The sequence below is a fragment of the Sprattus sprattus genome (genome assembly GCF_963457725.1).
Source record: "Sprattus sprattus genome assembly, chromosome: 3".
NCBI classification, from domain to species: Eukaryota; Metazoa; Chordata; class Actinopteri; order Clupeiformes; family Clupeidae; genus Sprattus; species Sprattus sprattus.
The window spans coordinates 30,385,743-30,409,736 of NC_137922.1; the positions used below are offsets into that span (position 1 = coordinate 30,385,743).

General features: G+C 40.0%; 1 protein-coding gene across 1 annotated transcript in view; it reads right to left on the reverse strand.

Moving 5' to 3' along the window:
- Positions 1-342: 342 nt before the first annotated feature.
- Positions 343-23,994, reverse strand: part of mtr (5-methyltetrahydrofolate-homocysteine methyltransferase) — a 29,818-nt gene continuing 6,166 nt past the window's right edge. Inside the window, exons 11-33 of the mRNA XM_080834803.1 lie at positions 22,705-22,772; positions 21,683-21,762; positions 21,413-21,525; positions 21,163-21,303; positions 19,393-19,578; positions 19,088-19,267; positions 18,519-18,635; positions 17,840-17,980; positions 14,888-14,977; positions 14,334-14,486; positions 13,973-14,077; positions 13,709-13,809; positions 13,140-13,207; positions 9,253-9,373; positions 7,824-7,905; positions 7,380-7,478; positions 7,185-7,260; positions 6,392-6,547; positions 5,616-5,812; positions 5,197-5,397; positions 4,322-4,511; positions 3,944-4,056; positions 343-1,631 (exon numbers count right to left, since the gene is read on the reverse strand). Of these exons, the coding sequence (XP_080690929.1) occupies positions 1,545-1,631; positions 3,944-4,056; positions 4,322-4,511; positions 5,197-5,397; positions 5,616-5,812; positions 6,392-6,547; positions 7,185-7,260; positions 7,380-7,478; positions 7,824-7,905; positions 9,253-9,373; positions 13,140-13,207; positions 13,709-13,809; positions 13,973-14,077; positions 14,334-14,486; positions 14,888-14,977; positions 17,840-17,980; positions 18,519-18,635; positions 19,088-19,267; positions 19,393-19,578; positions 21,163-21,303; positions 21,413-21,525; positions 21,683-21,762; positions 22,705-22,772 (2,865 nt within the window). The 3' untranslated portion in view covers positions 343-1,544. The remainder of the gene's footprint in view (positions 1,632-3,943; positions 4,057-4,321; positions 4,512-5,196; positions 5,398-5,615; positions 5,813-6,391; positions 6,548-7,184; positions 7,261-7,379; positions 7,479-7,823; positions 7,906-9,252; positions 9,374-13,139; positions 13,208-13,708; positions 13,810-13,972; positions 14,078-14,333; positions 14,487-14,887; positions 14,978-17,839; positions 17,981-18,518; positions 18,636-19,087; positions 19,268-19,392; positions 19,579-21,162; positions 21,304-21,412; positions 21,526-21,682; positions 21,763-22,704; positions 22,773-23,994) is intronic.

Genomic DNA, 23,994 nt, shown 5'->3' on the forward strand with positions numbered 1-23,994 from the left:
GGCTGCTGAACTGCAACCAGCTGAATACCCTTTAAAAGTGTGTGTGAGTACCTATGGTGCCCATCAAATGTCATACAAACGTGAAAAGCCCTCTCTCCAACCAGTGTTTTGGTTTGTTCTGGGCTACTTTAAAAACATGGTGGACTCCATGGAGGAGGACCCACTCCTTAGGTAGATACAAAGGCCTCATTCTAAGATTACAAAAACACAACAATTCATAATTACAGGTAACTTATACACATTGAAGCTTAATTATGATTATACTAATTGATGCCACTAAAAACTACACACTTTACATTTAAACTACAGAAATATTTTACAATAAGAGAGTCGTTACACAGATAAGGAATCAGATAATTTATACAGACAAAAGGTAATCACAGTAACAAATGCACCAGCAGACTTGGACACATTCTGAATCCTGAGTGGTTAAAGATCATGTGACATGTGGAGCCAAATGACATTCGGAAGCTGTTTCCAAAGTCAACACAGTGTCGAAATGTCTGTTTCAAGCTTCCCATTACTATCAAATAGCGTCTTTAGGACATTAGGAATGGGCCTACAAAATTTCTCACAGACAGATCTGTCATTCAATCCGTCATTCACGCTGTGAAATTTCAAACTCTTCAAACTCATACGCTGAGTAGTTCTTGAGATTTTGGAAAATTTGGTGTACATCCATAAAATGTACGAATGTCTGAATGCATCAGGTTTCTTGAAGTTTCCATCCCATCATGTCTTTGAAACGGTTGGAAGCTTTAGAGTTAGAACAAGTAAGGTTTTGATGGTAAGAAGTAAATAAGATTCAATATGGTTCTCAAGGTTCTACTAAAATGAACATGTATTCAATTCATTGCCTCCTACAGGAAGAGTTGTGTCATTTTAAGGCAGGAGTCATTTTCATCATAAAATCGATGTCAAGTTTTGGTGTAACTGACTTACCGTCTTAACGAAACATTCTGTATGTATACAAATATATACATTAATCATCAAGTTTGTACAGCACTGTACATAATCAGGGACCTGTACCTTGACCAATGTTAAACTAGAGTTAGGCACTATGTTAATACTATGGTATTTGTATATGCAAACAACATGCAGTAGAAGAGATGAAGAAAGGACCAGAGATTCTCCATAACAATTATCAATTAAAGCAGATGACTGAAATGTTTTGTAAAAAAAACAGTGAGATTATTTTCGTGTAAAGAGACATAAATCAGATTTTATAAAAGAAATTATTTAAATTACTCCTCTGATCCTGAGGAAGTCCTAAGGATTGAGTAAACACTGGAAAGGGGTGCCCCTTGAATCAGGGCAGCAGGTGTGGATCAATCAGTCTCATAGCCGATGATGGGGCCTTGAATCAGGGCAGCAGGTGTGGATCAATCAGTCTCATAGCCGAGGTTGGGGCCTTGAATCAGGGCAGCAGGTGTGGATCAATCAGTCTCATAGCCGATGATGGGGCCTTGAATCAGGGCAGCAGGTGTGGATCAATCAGTCTCATAGCCGAGGATGGGGCCTTGAATCAGGGCAGCAGGTGTGGATCAATCAGTCTCATAGCCGAGGATGGGGCCCAACCAGCGCTCCACCTCAGCCTCTGATGTGCTTTTCCTCTTGGCATAGTCTTCAACCTAAACAAAATAAAAAGACTCAAAAGATATCTATGTCGTTTTTTTACTTCAGACTAAAGCCTGGTTTACAGTCTATCCAAATATAAGTAACGCAGAACCAGTTCATCATAGCTCTACAGCAGTTTCTAAATCTTAATTCATCCTACATTTGGTAAGGAAGCTGTTCAAATATATATGCCTGTTAAAGCCAGTTTAAGATATGTGTACATATTTTCTGGGTGTTTGCATTCATGAGTCATTAATGATGGCATTATTCAAATCACTGTAATAAATAAGCACAAACGCACTGGGGCCACCTCGCAGCCAGCAGGATAAAGAGTTTCTTTTTAAATTCTTAAAAACATGCAGTCCACAAGATTTGTAATACACTGCAAACACTTACATCTTAGTTAGATGAAATATCTTAACTCAAGGAATTATATGCTTGTTTTTTGTCTGACAACCTATTTCTTCCTACCAGTCATTTTTACTTGCTCCAAGCGTTTCAGTCCTTAATTATCTTAATAAGGCATTATAACTTGTTATTGAGATTTTAATACAGGTTCTGAGAAAGTTAGTGTTTGAATCTATTTTGATCACCACTGACAAGTACAAATCTGCTTTGTCAAAGTCAGAATAAAGACAAATGTACTTGTTTTTGGTTTGGCAAACTAGTTTCAAGTATATTTGGGTTATTTTTTTTGTAATCTTGGTAAGTCAAATTTTTGCAGTGTACAGTGTACAAATCTTTGATTGGTATTCTTTTAAATGTCTACAGTGATACATTTAATTCATTTTGTAGAGTTATGTGAGGTAAAACAAACAATTCAGTCTCTGAGTTACAAAGCAGATTATGACACACCCTTAGAATAATTCATTCATATGGCCTTTACTGGTTCATTACAAAGGACAGAGACGTGCCAAAATGCCCACTCTGACAAAAATAATTTTGGTAATTTGGTAGTAATGACGAACACAAAAGTTTGGACATTTTCGTTTGGTCGATTTTTTGTTACAATGCTAATTGTCATTGTATTTTATAGCGTTGGAAACCCTTTTTATTTATCTTTCCAATGATGTCCAACTTGTATTTGTGAACGAGCAGCGCAGCTGATTATGTTGGTAGCGCCCAAGTCAAATGTGCCAAATACTCTTGTATTTGTAGAAACTGCCTGATGAGGCATTGCAACAGTTGGGATGAGAGTGACTGGCTTAAAACTTAAGTGATGAAGGATAAATGTGAATCCATTTCTGTGCAATTGTGCCTAGGAGTTTAATTTCACAGGTGCTCATGTGCAAAAACTTGGGCACCCCACTAAGTTAAGCAATAAGCCCCAAGAGGCCGTGCTTTGCGCTGATTTTAGAACAGGTAAGGGAGTTGTTAGGCACGACGCGAAGCGGAGTGCCGTTAAACCCCCTTACATGTTCTAAAATCAGCGCAAAGCACGGACTCGCGGGGCTTATTGCTTTTCTAAACCTGTTACTACACATATTTGATATGGTTTCATAAATAAAGACAATTCAATTTAAGAAACAATAGTTTAATGATAAACCGTCATTCTTCCGCCACTAAAAATTATAGTTCCTAAATAAATCGTTGCCACGCAACCCTTGAAGCAACGCAACAGCCAGATGGAACACTGGGTATGAAATGCGCTGTATGAATGCCTTGCCATTCGCTGCGCAGTAATATGGAATGTAATCAGGTCAAATTGTAAGGTAATGCTGGATTTTACAACGGCTTTTAGCCAATCACAATCAAGGATTTGAACAATCAGGTTTAGAATCAGAATTTAGTAACGCTTATTTGGCAGAGATCCCAGACTGCAAATGATCTTTGCTAAAAACCCTCTGCTGCTTCGAGAGCATCAAATAGGTTCATTCATAGCCTATGTTCGATGACTGCTACCACCACATTTGAAGAGGCAGGGAATTCTGGAAGTGCTTCTGAAAGTGTCATGAGCTGACCACAATTGTTGACCCGCTTTACAGCTTGACCTGTTTTTAAACTTACTTGACCTGCCTAACACGTCAACAAAAGACTTTTCTTAGTGCCAACTGGGCTGTTAGTGTTGGCAAGGATTTGCATACCTTTTAGGAAGTTACTAAGCTCGTTTTAGACCGAGGCTCCCTGTTGTTGAATTTTAGGGCATTTGGTGGAAATTGGTTTAGAAACCACTAAAGCAACCACTCCCTGCTGAGCCAAAGAAACCATCAACAGTGTCAAAAATCTATAGTGATCAACCTCCCACCTAAAGAACAAGCACAGTACACAGAACTATAAGAGAATTATAAATATTAATAAAGCAGACTCAGAACAAAGACACAAGTACCTGTTCATGGGTGATTTTTCCCACAGCAAAATAGCTGGACTTTGGATTGGAGAAATACAGGCCTGAGACAGCAGCAGCTGGAGTCATAGCCAGAGACTCCGTCAACAGAATGCCTAAAGGGTGTGATATAGTCACATCGCAGTTATGATAAGTCATATATAAAAATGTTGAATTGATAATTGTGATCTAAAATAGCATACCAACAGAGAATACAGTTTATACAGTGCATTCAGAAGGTAATCAGACTGTGTCACTTTTTTCACATCACAGCAGCCTGATGCTAAAACCGTTCAAATTCATTTTTCCCTAAACATTCTACACTTAATACCCCATAATGACAAAGCAAGCACAGGATTTTTGCACTGAATGTTCCCTTACCTGTCTTCTCCTGGATCTCAGCCAGTTTCCACATGGTGATCTTCTCTGTGTGGTCTGGCTGGCTGGGATAGCCAGATGCAGGGCGGATGCCGGCGTAGCGGATCTTGTGCATGTCAGCTGCCTGGAGGTCCTCAGTGGAGTAGCCCCACAGATCCGTACGGACTCTGGCATGAAGCTCTTCGGCAAAAGCCTTGATATACAAATATTTGCACACATGTTTGGTAGAGTAAGTTTTTTTCCATCCTTTTCTACATTTTTCTACTTTTTTTACTGGCTACACTAGCCCCTTGGACTGTCTTTCCTTTATTTAAGTATTTAAGTATTTATATCACTTTACACTTTCCCCACGCACACAAGCACAGGACTCTTTGCACTATCCACACATGCACATAAACACTTTTGCACCACTTTTGCACTACTTTTCCACTACTTGCAGCTCTGTCACAAGTAAAGCACAATCTTATATGTATATGTTATATGTAAACACCTCACCCCCATTTTCTCCCTATAAGTATTGTTTTTGTTTTTGTATTTATTGTGATTTTTGTATTTATTGTGATTCATGTTTGTTTGTAAGTGTAAGCTACTGGATGACCTTAATTTCCCTCGGTATCAATAAAGTATCCATCTATCTATCTATCTATCTATCTATCTAAGTGGATGTTTAAGTTTCATGATTTCAGCAAATTCATGCTTTTACTCATGACATGCAGCCTGAAATGCAGACACGTAATGTTTTGCTAGCAATATCAACATTGTATGCATACTTCTGAGGGTGCCTACTGCCCCCTGCCTCAGAATATGATGTAGCTAGGCATCAATGCACAGGTGCCTTGAACAAAGTAGACGTTAAGTAAGACATCTTCTACTCAGACCTCAGCTAGCCGATCAGCTAGTGCTTTGACCATGATGCTGCTGTAGTCATCGCCTTGGCTCTCAAATGTCCGACTCAGTTCCTCAGCCCCAAAACATGCCACCGCAAAGAGTCCAATGTAGTCAGAGACTCCACTGTCTTTGGGGGCGATGAAGTCAGACAGGCAGAGGTAAGGGTCTGAACATGACGAATCTTTCTCAGCCTGTCAAAAAAATTAGGTTTGTTCATTACAAGCATATTTAGCCATTAATGTATTTACTATTTCAAACCACAGTCTTGACATATATGCATATTAAGTATTTATATACATCTACATAAATTAAATATTGTTCAATAGCAACCTATGCAAAAAAATCTATTCTATTCTATACAATTTCAGGGCAACTTCTAAGGTTGCAGTTTTGTTGATATGGCACACACCTGCTGGCGAAGCCCATGAAAGGTGGCAATAGACTGGCTGTTGTGTGGGCAAGTGTTCTCAGCGTACACATGGATGTCATCCCCCACACTCTGTGCTGGCCAGAAACCCACCAGTCCTCGGGCCCAAAGCTCTTCGTTATCGATGAGCTTATCTAACAGTTTCTGGGCATCATCAAATACTCTTCTGGCCTCCTCTCCTGAGAACACACACACACATACATACATATTGCATTACTATGTATATAGTTAGGGGAATTAGTTGTTATGCCGTAGATAAAAGGACAAAATATGGTACACATGAGCCTTGGCTGATCCAAAGACATCCTACAAACGATGTCCACAAAGGTTTTTGAAGAAAGAAAAAAAACGGAATGGCCACCCATACAATTGGCAATTGGTTCAACGATCACCTAAAGAACCTCTTAAAGACATCTGGAAGACATAAAATTTGGTAAGCTCATTAAGCAATCCTAATACATTACAAAGGGAGAATCTCAGAATCTCCTCAACAGGACAAAAGCTGTTGAAAAAAATTGCATATGTGTCCTGCAAGCTAAAGAGGAGTGTCAACTACCTCTATTATATGCGGGCGTGCCAGACTAAGCAAAACATTTTACATCCCAAAGAGTGTCTGTACCAACTGTGTTGCTTCTTTCTGCAACGGAACGAGCCGGGCCCGTTTTTGAGGGAGATCCAAGAGGAATTATTAGTGCATAGTGCTGTAAGCCAGCATTTATACCAAAAATGATAAAGGGGTTGAAATACATTTTGCATACCTACTGTTTTATCTTTGAAGATTTTGGGATAGCCTCGATTTGGGTATTTGCCTCTCAGCTGCCAGATATCGAAGAAGGGCTTCCAGTCGATATAGCTTACCAGCTTCCGTAGGTCATATGTTTCAAAGACATGTGTGCCGCTTATCTGTGGACGTACTACATGGACAATTAAGTCATTTAGTTCATACTTATGGTCAAAGCATCTGAAAAGCCTAGTCGATAGATTAGGCTTTAAACAACATTTATGCAAAAATCTAAAAATCAACTTGGTAGTGCATTTTCATCAATGTTCAGGCTTCTATTTCCAATAGCTCAAAATAATGATTTTTGACTTATGCAGAGTTGTGCTGAGCTATGCTGTGGCGGCTAACATATATCAGGCTGACTAGACAACGAGTTAGCTAAGGAGCTATCTGGCTAGGCAGCTTTTTATACTAACAATTTTCTATTATGTTAAAACAAAACAGAGGAGCGGAACACAAAATGAACATATAAACTATTAAATGTAACAACCATCATAAATTCAGTAGAATAACTTTTTAAGAAAAATGATTGTTTAAAAAGGAAAAGATACACATATTAACGTGGAGGAAACTTGTTGAAAAAATGAGATGCAGTTGATAGAAAATTATTTGATTAGATGAGCAATTAAATGAGATAAGAAATTCACCATTTTTTCACTGAATTTCATGGGATTTAGATGGTCTTAAGCAATGTACTGCAGCAAGCCACTTTGAGTACCTGTAATAGCTGGACTTGAGTTCAACTTCTACAGTGGTTTGTCGGCACATACCTGGTCTAGGCTGAGCCAGCCAGTCAATGTGTAGGCCTTTCTCCCGTGCCAAGGTGAGGGACAGGAAGCGGCGTTCCTTGGAGGAGAAGGACCAATTAAGCAGACGATGCAGATCCAGAACCACTAAAGGCCATGTGGTACGGAGCAAACAGAGAAAACACAGATCAGCAGCCATGCAACCTCACACAAGCATACCTTCAGGGAGTCATAGTGATCTTGCCGGACATCTTCATATTCCTCAGAAACTTCCTCAAAGTACTCTTCTTTCAAGTTCTCATCGAGGAGTTGACTGCACTTTAGGGGAGTGAATGAGAAAGGACAGCATTTATTCAAAGTTCTACAAGCAAACTGTTTTAGACCAAAGTCTACCGGTCCCTGTGTGAGTCAACAGAGTTTTGATAAACTGCACAAAACAACAACTACCAACATATTTAAGAGAGGGTTTCTCTCATTCATCGTCTAAAAAGCCAACACATAGAAAAAAGTCAACAAAAATGAATGAATGCTTGTGAACAGCCTGGACAGGTTTATTTATCTGTCCCACACATGACTTGATTAAGTTTTTCAGGATGATACCAAAACTAATTTGCTCATGCTGGTTAAGACATCTGCATTTTTCACAATAAAGAAATGACTTACCACTACAACACTCCTTGATGCATCCAAAACATGGATGACTGGTGCACTGTAACGTGGGGCAATCTTTACAGCTGTATGAGTCCTATGAGAACACATTCAAACACAGGCACACATTCACTTGATTGAGTCCTCTATTCTGCATATTCTCAAAATGACCCTGAAGTGGCAGGACTATTTAAAAGACTAGTGTTAATTCCATTTATTCTGTGCTCTTCTGGTACCTTCTGGCATCATAATGCAATAGAACATTTGCTTCAAATCACAATAATGAGGGGAAACTCCTGCACTCCTACAACACTGGAATGTAGCCAGTTTGGTGGGGATTATTTAGAGATATGGTGAGAACCAATCCACTCAATCAGAGTTCGCACTGTTGCCAGCCAGCCAGCCAGAACCTTACAAACACTTACACTGCATCTTATATTACATCTTTAATGCCATGAGCTCATCAATACTTGCATGTATCCTTGGCCAGCTAACTAAGAGTATGAGAGTATTGATCTGGCTAAAGAACATGTACTGCGTACTACATGTATTATTTACTAACTGTTGTAGAATCAGCCAAACATTATGGCTGTTGAAGGCATTAGCATCCTGCATTAACAACTGCATGCCCTTATCAGTAAATCAGCATAGCTTTAGACAAGAGAAGGAACAGTATGAAAGTTTAATATCATGATTATAGTGACCAAACTCATCACGGTTATCAGTATTATTGCAGTGTTGTTGAAATGTGCTGACATTTTTTTATATTGAAAACGACAAATAAAGTTTACAGCACTATGCACTTTTTTGCTTGCATAATATATATATTAAAAATAACAACATGGCCAAAGCCTTATGGTACATAAGGTATTGGATATGTTTTCAGACCTGCACTGCATACCTGAACTTATCAAGACATTCACATACAGGGGCTGTATGTGAGAATGCAAATGTCTTAATCAGTTGTACATTAAATTAACTTGACTCTGGCCCTGCACCCTAGTAAACCACAGTCTGTGTAATGTCCTATTAAGCCCCTTTGTGAATGGAGCAGATGGTAGAGATATCATAGCGAGTAAGCAGGTGTGTTGATGATACCCCGGCTAGACATGTTGCTGAAACAAATGATACATACATACATACATACATACATACATGTATATTTAATGATACATTTTTACGATCAATTTGAAATGGAAATACTAACCGTTGGGAATTCTACCATGGTTTAAACATTATCGTGCCCTGCTAGCTGAAAGACTTTGGTCAGCGATTCTGTTCTGGGTGATTTATTGAAGATCTCTTGAAAAGAGGGCTGATGGGGAATCCTCACTCTGAATAAAAAGCCTCTCTTGTTTTAGAGGGAGCTACTTGATTCGACTGATGACTGTTCATCAATCAAATTACCTCTGCTGCCCTTCAGTCTCTCCCTGAAAGGACTTACTTGGATGTTGTAGCGCCCCCTATCAACAAGGGTGTGTGCATTCCCAGGCGTTCCATCTCCTTAGCCACATGAATCATCTCATCCAGAGATGGAGTAATGAGCCCAGACAGACCTATGATATCTGCCAAAAACAGATAGCTCAGATCACAACAGACTCATTGTTGATGGGCAGATGTGGGGAAAATTGAAAATCAGATCCACTTGTAATTGTATTAAAACAACACAGGCTCCAGTGCTTGAACTTTATAACACATTCATACGCACTGAAAAACACTGTGTGTTTATGAACAGCATGTGAATATTTGCTAGATGACGACTTTTATAAAGTAAATAACACAAGGGATGTTTATATCATGGGTAAACTGTGTGTGATGATTCATTGTGCATAATGATTTACCCATAAAAAGCGTTCAAATTTCCCCTTATGTAAATACAGTGTGGTATATTCCATCATACATCTAATGTGTTTTTTTGATTACTAATTTAAGGTCAAAGGTCATGTATTATTTAGCAGACCCTTACAGTGAGCCTGCAGCAATCGGGAATCAAACCCAGGTCAACCGCTTGCAAAGAGTGAAAAGCATTTACCTTTACACAAACCTAGTCATTCTAAACAGTGTAAATGTATTTCCTATGGTGTACACATGGACAGCCTGTTAAATTAATCATTTCACATGATTCAAACATAAATCACCCACAACAAAGATAAATAGGGCGAGACATAGACCTAGCAAAGACTTCCTTTGCTTGGGTACTTGTTTGGGTACTTCCCACAGCAGTCTCTCAATGTGACATGCAAGTAAACATACCAAAACAACCTACCGTAAATCCTCAAATAAAGACGGGGATTCAATTAGACGCCGGGCTTCAGATAGTAGCTGGGTGCGTGGTCGATACGGACAAATAAAGGCCGGGCCCCGAATACAGACCGGGGGTAAAATAAAGTAACCTATTTTACTGTAGCCTTACAGCATCAGTCTATCGGCACAAAATAGACATCACAATTTAATTGAATGCATTTTATAAACACATGTTCTTCTCATGTTTAATGTTGTTGGCTGATTTCATGAGCTGTTTGCAGGACTTAGTACTACTAGGCGAATTTTGTATTGTTCATGAAGGCGCGTCTGGCAATTTGCTATTGTTTAGCCTAAATGCACGTATCGTAGCCTACTGTTGTTTATCTTTTTAGTAGGCTAGGTTACTTTTTCCAGAAGGGATCATAAAGCAGTAGACTGTGCCACTAAGGCGAAACTTTGATATTAAATTCAAAGAGAAGGTGTATGCTGAAGAACATTTGGGAGAAAAAGCAGCAAAGCAGTTTGAAATTTACCCGAGACGAATTCGATATACTAGAAGTAGCAAAAGAATGAACTGAATGCAGCTAAAAAGACCAGAGTCCGACTAGCAGGTGGAGGTAGGATATGGCAACAAGCCTTGTCGAATGGATTTTTTTCAGTCCGCGATAAGCATAATAGAGTGTCTAGAAAAATGATTAAAAACAAAGCTTTGGAAATCTTTTCCTCCGTGACTGACAGTGGAGACCATAACTTCGATGTTTATTGTTACGCTAACACTGCACATAAAGCGCTACGCAATGTGCAGGAAGTGTTGAACGCATATACAATGAATGATATTAGCCTACTGTAATTATGCCCATTACTTCATTTAAACAACACAATTCTATAAAAGAACATAAGTAAGAAATAAAGACCTGCCCCAAATACAAGCCTGCCCCAAATAAAGGCCGGTGCACTGTGCAGTCTAAGTAAATAAAAGCCCCGGCCACAATTTGAGGATTTACGGTAAGCTGTATTGTTACACATCAGGGTGCACCACAAATGATACTAATACTATGGAATCAGATCAATGCCATAAATATTTTGTAATCTGTAATATAGATTTTGTATCTGTAATATAGATTTTGTATCTGTGAAACCATCTACACTTTCAAAACCTATCTACAGATACGGATTTCAAATACGAAATGTATCTACACTTTCAAAAACGATCTTCACTTTCAAAATCTATTTACAGATACGGATTTCAAATACGAAATGTATCTACACTTTCAAAAACTATCTTCACTTTCAAAATCTATCTGCAGATATGGATTTCAGTTACGGATTTCAGTTACGCATTACGGACACGGAAACGGATACGGATTTCAAGTACGAGTTACGGATTTCTGTTACGAATTACAAAAATCTTTTTGGCACTGTCTTTACTTCCTTTCTAAAGAGCCAATCAGCGCTTTTGGCAGATTTTCTAAAGCGCCAATCAACACATTGTATCCTGTACTGACTAGCCAATCAGCTTGCTGGTAACTGGGAAAGTTGAGTGAAACGGTGTATGCCATAGACATCGGTCTATGGTGTATGCAGCAGTCATGGATCAGAGACCGAGAAATGGCACAAGTAAGAAGTCCTATATTTGGAGTTGTTAATAAAGTCATTGTAAAACGCACAATCATAGTCAGTGGTTTTCACTCCACACTTCGTTCCACCTGTTTCAAAGATCCTTGTCGTTGTATGGAAGATATTAGGATCTGCTTTGGTAGCTAACGAAAGCTAACGTTAGCATTTTTGTGACCGATCTCCTATTCACATTTAATTAAGTTAACCATGAACAGTATTCATATGACCCATTATCACGATGAGAACATTTAGCAGACAGACTGCTATTGTCTTGGGCCTCGTTTCCCGATAACGACGTATCTTAACGGCCTACGTGGATTTTGGCGACATCGTAGACTCATCATTGCCGTAAGTGCGGCGTCGGGAAACCGCTCTGCAATATCCCTCTTACGACCGATTTCAAGTCCTTTTTAGCGTTCGGGAAACTAGGCCTTGTTCTCCAGACACATGCAAAGTGATGGTGGGGGTATACCGTTAAGTGCATATGCATCCTCAACAGCTGGATAATGACCAGCTTGATTTCAAAACCACCTTGCAATGTCATTTTCGTTTCTTTTCATGGCACTTTGGGGTAGGCTATTTGTAACCATTTTCTGAAGTCCTTGAAAACGTTTTATTGTGTATTTTTTGTGGAAGCGAGTTTTCTAGCGTCTCAGTGGAAGAGATATATGAGACCAATTTCTTAGTTACAATGCGTTCTGCAGCCAAGCGATCTCTGAATCGCCAGAGCCTAAGATTAACTAAATAGTACAGGTGTTCATCAGCCCTTTGGGCCAGACATAAGGCATGCTTGTTTAACTTCCCCCACGGTGTTCGTACACCGAATTGTATTCAAACCGTGCGGGGGACACCAAAGATCTCTCCCTAGGCAGAGCCGTGGCAGATTTAGGTTATAACTATTGAATAATGAGCGGGCCAGCAGTTGCCAGAGCAAGCTAGTGCTGATTGGCTAGTCAGTACAGGATACAATGTGTTGATTGGCGCTTTAGAAAATTTGCCAAAAGCGCTGATTGGCTCTTTAGAAAGGCTGTAAAAACAGTGCCAAAAAGATTTTGTAATTCGTAACAGAAATCCGTATCCCTATCCGTAATGCGTAACTGAAATCCGTATCTGCAGATAGATTTTGAAAGTGAAGATAGTTTTTGAAAGTGCAGATAGTTTTTGAAAGTGTAGATACATTTCGTATTTGAAATCTGTATCTGTAAATACATTTTGAAAGTGAAGTTAGTTTTTGAAAGTGTAGATACATTTCGTATTTGAAATCCGTATCTGTAGATAGGTTTTGAAAGTGTAGATGGTTTCACAGATACTAAATCTATGTTACAGATACAAAATCTATATTACAGATTACAAAATATTTATGGCATTGATCTGATTCCATAGATACTTAACAATACTAAGCCACAACAACAACAACAAAGACAATATGACATACAGATATTAATGAAGGAACTGTCAATATGAGCTCACCTGCTTTATTCTCTATTGCCTCCTTCAGGATTCTGTCACATGGAGTCATTACCCCCAGATCAATTACCCTGGAAAATGGAAGTTTACATAAAGTATCTAAACCCCATCACAACGGCAGCTGCACAACATTTAGACATCCTTCATAAGATTTGATCTCTAAATATATCAAATATACTCATACAGTTTTGCTCTCTTAATATACCACATATACTCATACAGTTTGACAGACAAAAGCCAGAGCAGGGCAGAATATGGAATACAGTTGGAACACAAAGGATTACTGAAATCAAGGCTGTTTGTCTTTTCTATGATTGTACAGCATGTTGGAGAATGTGCATCCTCCTTGAACTTTTCAAACTTTCAATTTAGGTCATACTTCAGTCTTGGGTAAATTACTATGGGATGGGCACTGATGCTGATCACAGAATGCAATGCCAGTGATGTTTTAGGGGTATTTGGCCCCCTTGCTGCTTGCCACTACATTTTTACCAGTATATGGTCAAATAGGCCATGCCAAAATATACCTTCTCTTTTGTATCATTGGCAGAGTGCAGTAGGACATGCCCTACCTGAAGTTGTTGCATCCCAGCACAACACCCACAATGTTCTTCCCAATGTCATGGACATCTCCTTTCACAGTAGCCAGCACAATAGTGCCCTGGTATGGATCCTGAAAGAGTGAATGTTTTTGAAGCATTACTGGGTGTTTAGTACTAACACTGTCCAAGTGTCCATATAACAATAGATGAAACAATAAACCTCCCAATAAGCTTTTAATCCAATTATTCATGTTGCATACATGGCAGTAAGTAATGCAGTTCCTTCAGCCTTACTATGTCCTCAAAAGAAGAGTCTGACATCATTTCCTGTCTCTCCTTTTCCATGAAGGGGATCAAATAGCCCACAGCTTTCTTCATCACACGAGCAGACTTGATCACCTGCTCAGACCAACATGGACAACCAAAGGCAGATATACATGTACATGAGAGACGCATAATGCACAGAGGTTACAACTGCCACCAACCTGCGACTGTTCAAATAGCCAAGTAATACTGCAACACCATAAAATGATGGTGAGAGTGAAGACTAAACAGAATTTAAAATAAGCTATGACAGTCATTCAATAATAAACAGTTTCTATTTTCTCAAAATGTATAGAATAAAACATAGCATGTGGACACAAGCTGCCTCTACCTGTGGCAGAAACATCTTTCCAGCGCCGAACAGATCACCCACCACCTTCATGCCCGTCATCAGGGGCCCCTCAATCACATGGAGAGGGCGCGGGTAGAGCACAGAGTTGGCCCGTGCCTCCTCAGTGTCATCAACAACGTATTTATCAATGCCCTGCAATCAGCCAATAAAGAACATCAAATAAAAAGAATGCAAAGTGGGTTACATTCAGAGTGATTTACTCATTTGTAAGGCACACTCAAATCTGAAGTATCAGGTCACTTATAAACATTAAACACGAGGATACAGGGATTCAAATAGAATATTCAATACTTTTGTAAATGTCCTTAATCTCAGGAAATGGCTTTATTTACAGGAGGAGCTGCTCAGTCAAACATAACATATTGTTCTATTTATTTCTTTTCACTTCAGAAATCAACAAGATCTGTAATTTTCACGGGCTGGAGGCAAACGCTTGCATACAACTGTATCATTAGGGAGAAAAAAAATACTGATGTACACAGCCTTGTAAAGTTGCCAATTTGGTAATACCAGAATACGTTAGCACAGCTCACCTTTATCAATGCATATTCAAGCCGGTGTTCCACACTTCCTTCTCTCCACTCATCGGTCTGCACAACCTTCTTCCCTCCTTTGGCTGCGGTCTGAACAAACATACATGCATACAATTTCAGCAATGCAGTTAAGTTTAAAGACAATCTGAGAGTAAGAAAACAAATATTATTAGAAGTATTTTCTGTTTAATTACCGGCACAGTGTTAATGGCAACACTCTTAAAACCCCCTCTCGCACACTGGTCTCATCTAAATATACACTACTACGTATGGACAAAAGTATTTGGGCCCCACCTGTCTTTCAGGGTTTGGGCTAGGCCCCTTATCTCCAGTGATGGGCAATCTTAATGCTTCAGCATACCAAGACACTTTGGACAATGCTAAGCTTCCAACTTCGTGGCAACAGTTTGGGGAAGGCCCCTTTCTTTTACAACATGACTGTGCCCCAGTGCACAAAGCAAGGACTATAAAGACATGGGTTGATGAGATTCGTTGTGGAAGAACTCGACTGGCTCACATAGAGCCCTGACCTCAACCCCATTGAGCACCTTTGGGATGAACTGGAACGGATCATTACTTTATTTATGAACATTTGTCCACCTCTGAAATTAGCCAACCTCATAGTCAAAGGCCACCATATTCATGGTAACAGCCCAAACTGCAAGCACCAGACTTCACAATTTACCAGGGCAGAGGGTTTTGCCAATGGATTACCTCCTGCCAGCTTCCTTTCAAGCGATCACATTTTGTCTTTCCCTTGCTGACAGTGGGTTATTTAAGGGCAATATATTATTATTTATATATTATTATATTATTATATTGTTTTATAAAAGCAATATATCTATCTATAAATCCAGGAATCTCTGTGTGTCTGTCTGTCTAGGGCGTATCTCCCTGACGGTAGTTAGGTTAGTCATGAGATTTCGCATGTAGCTTACGCATGTCATGAACCTGTGCATCCTTGATTTTGAAGATTTTTGAATTTATAGTTCGCGAGATATTTGTATTTTACCGTTTCCCGTAGGAAACAATGGGTTATCGTTTCCCGTCCCGTCGGCACTATGGGTAGTGACGTCACAATCAAACAATATACGCCTAGCAGTATCAAACAATATAAACTATCCTGCCTTCATTCAAAGTTCAGAATAGCGTTGGATATGAGGAGGTCCGCATTCAAATTCTTCTTGGTGAACAGATACAGACTTTTGCTCAGGTAATCTTAAGACAGTGATTGATTTGATCTATTCGTTTATTTTTAAGCTTCTTTATGTTAAGTTTCAAAGTAATGTAGCTTACGCATGTCATGAACCTGTGCATCCTTGATTTTGAAGATGTTTGAATTCATAGTTCGCGAGATATTTGTATTTTACCGTTGGCCGTACGGTGCAAACCCATGTCACCGTTTTAGCGGTGTAGTACTCCACTCTTGCGTTGTGATTTTGATTGGCACCCAGCCTTTTATTCATACACTCTGACAGGTTTAATGAACACAGAGCAAAGGCGATCACACACAGTATCTTCCGAATGACAGCCTCTCCCAGCCAGGGTAAATGCAGACTGAGGTTTATAATATTGCAATAATGAGAAAACAAAGTACAAACGAATTACAACAGATACATCGGGACACTTTTTTGTGAATGATGTCATAGTCATAGAACAGTCGTCGTCATAGATGTTACCCCCTACGGGCACTGCACTAGTGTTTTATAAAAGCAATATAGCACGAGTGGGAGTGATGGCTACGGCCGAACACCACCCCTGGGATTATCCCTTACCTACCTCACTCCCACTCGTGCTATATTGCTTTTATAAAACAATTTTACCGTCAACAAATGAACATCTCAAAACAAAGTTATCGATTAAAAAAATGGTTTATTTCGCCATTGTGTCGCAAATAGTTCCATTGTCAACTTCTTGGTTTGGAATTTTAAGAATTTTGAATTAACGGTTATCATCAACGTAAATTTTTTCATCGTGGAGTGATTTATTATTAGCTGTGAAAATTCCCGTAACTGTTGGTATGTTGACGAATAACCTATAGCATGGAACGTCTCTCGTCCAATCAGAAACAGCTAAATTACACGATAGAACCCAATTGTTTTATAAAGAAGGATGGATGTAAATATGTCTAACCATCAAAATATCGGATTTGCGTCTTCTGTAAGATATGGTTATTTGAAACGGCTTGCACATGCATTCACTGAAGCTTGAACAGAAATGCTGCTGAAATCTCACACTACATAACACTAGATTACACAAGCATAAGCTTCCTTGTTTTGCTGTGTGTGCACTCTTTGGGTCTCTATTGTATTATTCTGATTTGCGAAGGTGATTATAGCAAGTAACACACAATATGATTCAAAATAATGACTAGAACTTGTTTGCATATAATGGTTGATGGCGATCACAGGTCACAAGTAAAGATTATTAAGCTTGTGCATTGGCACCAACATGTATATAGTCTGGGGGGGGCGTGAACACTCTCCATATACATGTTATTACAGCTAAACTTAGAAGTAAATATTAAAATACATTTCACTCTGGGACTCCAAAGTTCAGGCGTCTGAATCAAGAACCTTACCTAAGCATAAACAAGTAGTTCAAAGTTCAAGTGTCTGAATCAAGTGCCTTGTGTGTGTGTGTGTGTGTGAGTGTGAGTGTGAGTGTGAGAGTGAGAGTGAGTGTGAGTGTGAGTGTGAGTGTGAGTGTGAGTGTGAGTGTGAGTGTGAGTGTGAGTGTGAGTGTGAGTGTGAGTGTGAGAGTGAGAGTGAGAGTGAGAGTGAGTGTGAGTGTGAGTGTGAGTGTGAGTGTGAGTGTGAGTGTGAGTGTGAGTGTGAGTGTGAGTGTGAGTGTGAGTGTGAGTGTGAGAGTGAGAGTGAGAGTGAGAGTGAGAGTGAGTGTGAGTGTGAGTGTGAGTGTGAGTGTGAGTGTGCATGCGTGTGTGTGTGGTACCTGAGCATAAACAAGTAGCTTCTCTGTGGCTTCTGGGTCGAGATTCCAGATGAGGTTCTCACACAGTTGTAACAACTCCTTGTCAATATCATCATACACCGGCAGATTGCCTGCATTGACTATGCCCATATCCATCCCATCCTACATATAGAGGATACAAATCATGATTAACAAACCTCTAACGTGTCTACAAGGCACACAATCAATATTTGTCTTCATACATCAAAAACAGAAACTAAAATAACTCTGAATAAAATGCATTCCTCCCAAAAAAATGTCATCAATATAATTGAAAGGGTGTACGTTGCTTAGGTTATTATGTACATTAAAAACAATGATGAAACATGCATTGACACGACATGCTAGTCATGTAAAGTTCATATTGCTGCTGAAAGTGTACAGCACCCACAAACTACCATAGAGGGAGAAGTACATTGGAGACATCAACCACACAGTAATTATCATTCTATCATTTCAGTTCAATAATAAAGCAAAAAAACATGAACTGGTTGTGGTTTTCCATTTTCATATCTGAAAGGGATAAAGGCATTCAACTTCAAACTAAATTAAATAGATTGTTTTCCTGGGCAGAAAAGCTCAACAAGGCATCCATTTTAATTAGTTGAAATATTAATAAAGTGCTTAAATACTTTGAGGAACATGAGGGAGTATGTCTCACCTTGATGGCGTGGTAAAGGAAGGCTCCATGCATGGCCTCTCTGATCACCTCCATCCCCCTGAAGGCAAAGGACAGGTTGGACAGTCCACCACTCACTCTGACCCCGGGCAGAGACTCCTACGTACAGGTGGACAGGAAAGGGACTGATTAGCTCCACTTGGTACCCAGTGGTCGTGCTTTCACATTCAAATTGTATCTACACCATACATCAGGGAAATCATAAATTCTTCTAAATGTTGTATTTTGTGTTATTAGTTTAAAAGTTTCATTTATGTATCTTTTTTTTATTTGTAACGCCCCTATATGGTTAAAATGACTTTGTGCCATGAGCTTCCCTGCATGCCAAAGAGTCAACGGATCTCAAACAGAGTTGATCAACTCACTGAGATACACCTTACAACCCTTCTGGTAATAATTCCAGGTTCAAAATTGTTGGTTCATTATCGCAAGGCATGCATGTCCACAAATGGAGCCTTGAATCCTTAAACGCATAAAGTTGGAGACCTGCTGATCTAGAATACGTGTGTATGGAGACTCGACTCTTAACACCTTGACCTTTGACCCCATACCTTGATGCATCGGGTGGCCTTGATGAAGTGGATGGCGTAGGTGCTGTGCTCCTCCATGCCTGTCCCAATGGTGAGGATGTTGGGGTCAAAGATGATGTCAGTGGGATTGAAGCCTACTTTATTGACCAGGAGATGGTAGGCTCGGGTACAGATCTCCACCTTCCTGTCAGTCTCTGTTGCCTACGGTGACAACAATTAGATCAGAACAAACTTAAAACTCAATCCTGCCCCAACCCGACCCAAACCATTGCAGATATAACTGCTATCGGGATGTGAGTCTCCTGTACAACACAATATTTACAGACCTGCCCTTCTTCATCAAATGCCATGACAACAAGTGCAGCTCCATAGCGACGCACAAGGTTGGCCCTCTGCAGAAATTCAGCCTCCCCCTCCTTCAAGCTCAGGCTGTTGACGATGCACTTCCCCTGAGAGCACTTCAGCCCCGCTTCAATCACTGCAAAGTTAGACGAGTCGATGCACAACGGCACCTGTACAAACACAAGCAGTAAATACTTTACCTGACCAAGTTGCTCCTTACCAGGTATAGATGCACAGATCATAACCTGTGTTAAACTGACATAAGAAGTAGCTCCTGTAGGCAATGTACAGGTATCAATGTCACCTAAGCAGAGGGTGGTTGGACTTTGAGTTGCTTCTTGCTGTAGTGCCCTGTGTCCCCAGGAGGTGTTCATGTCCAGGGGCCCTTGAGGTCATAATCTGACCATGTTCATTCTCTCACGTTGGGCAGCGTTCATATTATGCACCGCTATGCGCTACGTGTAGTTCATTATATATTAGGAGTTGTGCAACAAAAGAATGTTCCACATTTTTCCGAATTTTATTGATGCACGTTTACAATGGCCCTTCACTGACTAAACTCAATGGATGACATTCAGTTTAATAGGGTCATCATATCTTGCCGTGACTGTATGTTTGATCTGATTGGTGTGACGACAACCCAAGTGTAACGGTGCGGCTGCCTGTTAGCGCTACAGAGAAACAATCTGGGGCTAAACAAACACTTCGGACAGCGCGGGGTACAAACATACGTTTTATTGGCACAAAAACACTACCAACATATTTCACCGCGATCACGACCGCCTCGGTAAAGATACATACAGTCAACATTCCAAGACTGAAACGCGTGGCAGGTTGGACAGCAGCGGAGTGCTTGCCGTATGGTGGAGTGTGGACTTCCAGAGGCAGCACAGAGGAGGAACCCGATGGAAAGTCAGGAAGGATCTTTGAACTGTGGGGGCATGGAACGTCTAACGTGAACCGGCCAAAGGGGTGTGCAGTGTGTCTGTTAACTAGAGTGGTGAAGAGTGCTATGTAATTAGATAATATTATTGTCAGTGGGTTAATCCGTATAAGTACTTGATTAAGAATTAGTCGGAATGTAAATATTTGTTAGTAATTGATTTTTTGCGATATGTGCAATGGTTCAGGCCGGCGGCGTAAAATGCCCCTGCAGAACAGGAGCTGGGAGCGAGAAGTCTTAAGGGAACAACTTCCCACCCCTTTTGACGACCAATGGTTTAGATGGAGAGCGACAAATTGTTAAGGTCACTTACTGTGATTGAGAGTTACTGGTGCAGTTTGGAGCCTAATTGTTTAGGGACTTTATTTATTGAGAGTTCTTGTTTGGAATTTTTGTTTCTTTTCGTTTTCGGACTACTACCAGTGGAAATTAAACATTTGCCATTTTAACAACGTCTGAGACACTGCCATTTCTTTTAACATCGCCGCAAGGCCGGCCATCCTACACCAAGGTAAGAATCACTCCCAGAATCAGGTAAGAATCACACCCACCCCCATTGTTTTGCTCATTCAGAGAAGTACAACAACTCAACGGAGATTGGCAACATTTTCTATAAAAAATCATTTTAAAAAGGCGAGGGGTCAAGTGGGCATGAGCAGTCTGGGCTCCCCTCAGAAGCATGATATGAACACACCTACTGTAGAACTATAAACTTAAAAACAATATGACAACAATAAAGTCTTTGTGCATTGTTGTCATTTTTGCAACCTACCCTTTGGAATGCCTTAGCATTCCTTCACTAGTGTCCTACCTTAGCAACATCAGGCTCTGAAGAAACGTAGTTACAGAAGCGGGCCATGGCTACTGGACCGTCCAGCATGCCCTCGTCCATGTTGATATCCAGCACCTGGGCTCCCATTTCCACTTGAGCTTTAGCGATGCTCAACGCCTCCTGAACACATAGAACACATATTGAAACAGTATCCAACAAAGCAGAGTTCAGCAAACCTTGTGAACATGTGGGCCTACTTCCATATTAAAGATCAGCTGGTGTAGCTCACCTCATAGTTGCCAGACATGATGAGCTTGGCAAACTTGCGTGATCCAGCCACATTGCAGCGCTCACCAATGTTGACAAAGTTTGTATATGGACCAATACGAAAAGGCTCAAGACCTACAAAACAACATTTAAATAAGGCTCTGGACTCTGTACAGCACTTTGAGACAATTTCAATTGATATTATATAAAAAAAAATTATCGATATGAATTGAATAACAAAATCGGTGATTTCTGAAATCAGAATAATTACTATAATTAAAAGCATGCTTACCTGCTAGCAGTGTGTAGCCTTCAAAAACATTGAGGGCAGGAACTCTGGGCTGACAGTGTTGCACTGCTTCAGCGAGATGCCTTTTCCGTCAAACAGAAAGAAAAAACTGAGAACTCATTTAAAACATTTTCCAGCCATATACTGAACATTGAGGTTTGCAACCTTTAAAAGGTGATAAAAGGTGGAATTAATTATAATTCTCGAAAAAATGATGAAAAAACCTGTTTGAGATAAGAGTCCTGTCATTATAGTAGAGTATGCGCTCTGAAAGCCATACCATAATCCTGGCATCACGGTCAGGATGCAGGTCTGTCACCCTATAGACCCGGGTTTGAGACCAGGTGGGGTGACTGCTCTCTCCCTTCACTACAATGTCACACTGTATAGGTCACTTCTGAATTGCTTATTGAATATTCTGACCGAATTGGTAACTGATAAAATGTTGGCTATTTTTTTTAATGGAATTTTATTATTTTAAATATATCTGTTGGCTCTGTCTTAGGTCTGTAGTGTTCAGATTACAGTAGTCATCTCCTGTGCCCTCATTGGAGAGGTGCCATAGCCCTTGCTTCGCCTAATGGCCACTGTTAGGATAGGTAGGGTAACATGGTTGGTAAGGTAAGGTACTAACTCACAGACAGTAACTGGTCACAGCACACCCTTGTTTCCCCCTCTCCATAACCTGCTGTAGTTTTCGTTTCTTTATTTATCACTTACCATAACCCTGATCATATTAGATCTCTAAGGCCATATTTACAAAGGGTGTTTAATTCCACTTTGGACATTTTATCATTTAATTATTTATAAATTCGCAAATATTCGCAATCCCCATCAGCGACGAAAATGTTCTTGTTTCCCTCTTGAGCAACCTTGAGTACTCGCAGTGCATCCATTTCATTTTCGAAATGACCCTGACCAATAGCTAGCCTTTTTGAAAACACCTATGACAACAATATGGCTAATCTTGAACACGCAGATCTAACTGGCTATCGTTACGAAGATATCCATGAGAATATGGCTACCGTATGTGAGCAGGCGTCGTTCCACAACAACCTCCAACAGCGTTCACAAGCCCATCAGAAGCAAATTCCTGAATCAAACAATAAAACACAGTAGCAAGAAATATAACACATGAATAAAACAACAAGCTTAGACAGGAAAGATAGGAGACGTCTGGAAAGGACAGAACGCACCCTACCAACAATAGTTGAGTAAATGTTTGGGGCTTGGGTTCCATGCGGAGCCATTTCATAAAAAGTAAGAAAATAAGATCTACAAACTCTATTTAAAATTATTGGTTGCATGATCAAAGTGAACATTTTGAGGCATCTAGAGAGTTTACACAGAGTTTACATTTTGAGGCACCTAGCTAGGGATTTCAGTGATTATACAAGTAAATTACCTAACCGTACGCATCCAAACAACTACATCATGATTAGCAATAACTGCTTATGTATTACCTTGCCATGTTATGCAGGTGCAATCTGAAGTTTAACCATTCTGTTTATTACGATTGACTGTTTCTCATAAAATTATTTAATCTATGAATAACGCCTTCCTAATGGTAGTGGAAAAGCAGTAAAGTTTAGCTTCTATGCCAAGACTGTTAAAACCCTAAGCCTTCATCACCTGACCCTTCCAAGGAAATAGTAAAGAGAATTTTTGGGAATATTCAGTTAATGTGAGCAAGTGGACACAAATGATGGCACCCTTAACTTAATATTTAGTTGCACAACCTTTTGAGGCAATCACTGCAATCAAGCGATTTCTGTAACTCTCAATGAGACTTCTGCACCTGTCAACAGGTATTTTGGCCAACTGCCCCAGCTGTCTCAGGTTTGAAGGGAGCCTTCTCCAGATTTCCTGTTTCAGCTCATTCCACAGATGTTCAATAGGATTTAGATCAGGGCTCATAAAAAGCCACTTCTGAATAGTTCAATGTTTTGCTCCTAGCCATTCTTGGGTGTTGTAGCTGTGTGTTTTGAATGTCTCCTGAATGCCTTGTTAGTCTTGAGATTTCATTGTACCCTGCACAGATTCAAGACACCCTGTGCCAGATGTAGCAAAGCAGTCCCAGAACATAACCGAGCCTCCTCCATGTTTCACAGTAGGTACAGTACAGTGTTCTTATCGTTGTATGCTTCAATTTTGCGTCTGTGAAGATAGAGCCAAAGGTCATTCGTTTTCTTGTTCCCAACATGTGCTTTCTCCTGTTGGTTTATATCGTCATATGCTTCTTGTGTTTGTTTTGTCAGGCCATGTGTTTTCTGTTTTTGTCCTGAAACTCCCCCCCTACCTGCCCTCTGCCACTT